Source organism: Aptenodytes forsteri, unplaced genomic scaffold (genome assembly GCF_000699145.1).
Source record: "Aptenodytes forsteri isolate BGI_AS27 unplaced genomic scaffold, ASM69914v1 Scaffold110, whole genome shotgun sequence".
Classification (NCBI taxonomy): Eukaryota; Metazoa; Chordata; class Aves; order Sphenisciformes; family Spheniscidae; genus Aptenodytes; species Aptenodytes forsteri.
In genome coordinates this window covers 412,628-414,696 of record NW_008794583.1, presented here as the reverse complement: position 1 = coordinate 414,696, position 2,069 = coordinate 412,628, and the positions used below count along the sequence as shown (strand labels likewise).

General features: G+C 52.5%; 1 protein-coding gene across 1 annotated transcript in view; it reads left to right on the top strand.

Moving 5' to 3' along the window:
* Window positions 1-2,069, top strand: part of INTS3 (integrator complex subunit 3) — a 44,109-nt gene that overhangs the window by 8,188 nt on the left and 33,852 nt on the right. Inside the window, exon 5 of the mRNA XM_009272594.1 lies at window positions 1,734-1,847. Coding sequence (XP_009270869.1) covers window positions 1,734-1,847 — 114 coding nt within the window. The remainder of the gene's footprint in view (window positions 1-1,733; window positions 1,848-2,069) is intronic.

Below are 2,069 nucleotides of genomic sequence, written 5' to 3'. Positions count from 1 at the left end.
GTGGAGTCCCCATCCCTGGAGGTATTTAAAGGACGTGTAGATGAGGTGCTTAGGGACATGGTTTAGTGGGCATGGGGGTGTTGGGTCGACGGTTGGACTCGATGATCTTAGAGGTCTTTTCCAACCTCAGTGATTCTATGATTCTAAGCTACTGACCACCAAGAAAAGCTACTAAGCTGAAAAATGCCCGTCTCGTCACTGCTCCTAAGGGCGCAGAAATGCGTCTGCCTGTGAGAGGGAAGCGCCAGGGTCGACGGGCGATCGTAATCCTGTCATCAAGCACGGGAGGTAGGATCCAGGCAGGGCAGGGACCTGACAACACCGGCATTTTCCAAACGAAGTAAAAGCTTCGTCTGAGTCCGGGCAGACCACAGGGGAACTGGCATCCCGCGTGCTCCCTGGCCAGCTGTGTCCTGGACCGGCTCTATCCCCTGCGTTTTCCCGTCGGGGTGATGTGTGTGTTTCTTTTTCAAAGCTGATGCAGCGGAGGGAGATGATGTGCATTCCTGGCCAGGTAGTCGTCTGTGTGGAGACTTTGAGTCTGGCTCTGCTTTGTGGGTATTCATTTAGCATTTCAAAGGCAATTAAAGGCCCCAAAGAGTCTACACCTCTTGGATTCTGTTTTTTTGTTTGGGATTTTTTTAATATATATATTTTTTTTTTTTTTAATTTATTTACACAGTGCTATATGAAAAAGGGAGGGAGAAAGCCTGAGCACAGGGAGTCTAATCAAAGAGATCTTTTGAGGCCTCATTAACTCTCTAAAGGAGGATGCAGAGACCAGACCCCTGCTCTCTGGAATATCATGACATTTACTGGCACAAATTAACATTCGTGCAGAACCGCTTAGCAAATTACTTCCTAACCACCCTCCACCCCCTGCTGTCCTGACCGGAGGGGAAGGGAGAGCCAGCACCTTTGCTCTCTGGCTGGCGTTTTTGTCTGGCTGCTGGTGGCAGACGAGAGTGGAGAAAGTCCTTCCTTTCCCTACGATAGTTCCCTCTTCCCAGAGCAGAGCCCCACCAAATCTGCCAGTTTGGACCGCGGGCAGGATGTCTGGATTTCTAACCCAAAACAGGCCAACGTGGTAGCATGGTTTTGAGCCAGATGGTCTCCAAATTCAGCTCTGCCTGACCTCGGAAGTCTTGTGTGAGCAGAAGCGGGTGGCATGGGGACGACCTGCCTCCGCTCCTGCATCTCCATGGACCTCCCAGGGTATGGAAGCAGCATCACATCGTAGTGACCCGAAGTCCTGCAGGCGTCTTCAGTGCGGTTCCAGTTGTCACTGGTGCCAGGGGAGATTGGAGCAGCGGGGGGCTTAAGCGATCTGGATGCGGCTGTTTATTAACTGATCCTTCCTGAAGGACCGTCATCTGTCTTTTCTCTCTAGTGTTGGTCTCTCCAGAGCTGTGGGAGGGTGCAGGGAAGGCTGGGGTGAGAGGACAGGGACACCCGCCAGTGTCCGTTCTGGAGTGAGAAACCTTTGGCTCCTGGGGCTAAATCCAATGAATCCAGCTGTCAATTTATAACATCCCAGAGGATTAATGGCTGGATCCCTGCCTGGCCCTGGGATGCCAATTCGGGTCACCCCATGGGAGTCTTGCCTGCCTTGATGTTCTTTCCCTGAGATTCGTTTATTTGCTGTTACCTGGTCAGGTTTGATAAAACCATTGTACGTTTTCCGTTACGGTCCTTCATCTGTAACCATCTCCCGCTCTTCTTCTCTGCTGCAGTGCTACCGGGACTTGGCACTGGTGAGCCGAGATGGCATGAACATCGTTCTCAACAAGATCAACCATATTCTCATGGAGAAGTACTTGAAGCTGCAGGACACCTGTCGGACCCAGGTGAGGAGAAGGTCTTCTCCCCAGAATCGCTCCTTTCACACCAACCAGGCAGAGGATGAGCAGAGGGCATTTGAGCGTGGCGGGCTTGAGGGGCAGTCGGCACCGGTGGAGCTCCTTTGCTCCATGTTAAGGATTTGCCTTTGGAAGGGAAACATGGCAGCGTTTGCCAGCTGAAGCAGCCACGGTGTTGGGGAGAGGTGTCGGGGGGGGGGGTCTGTGGCA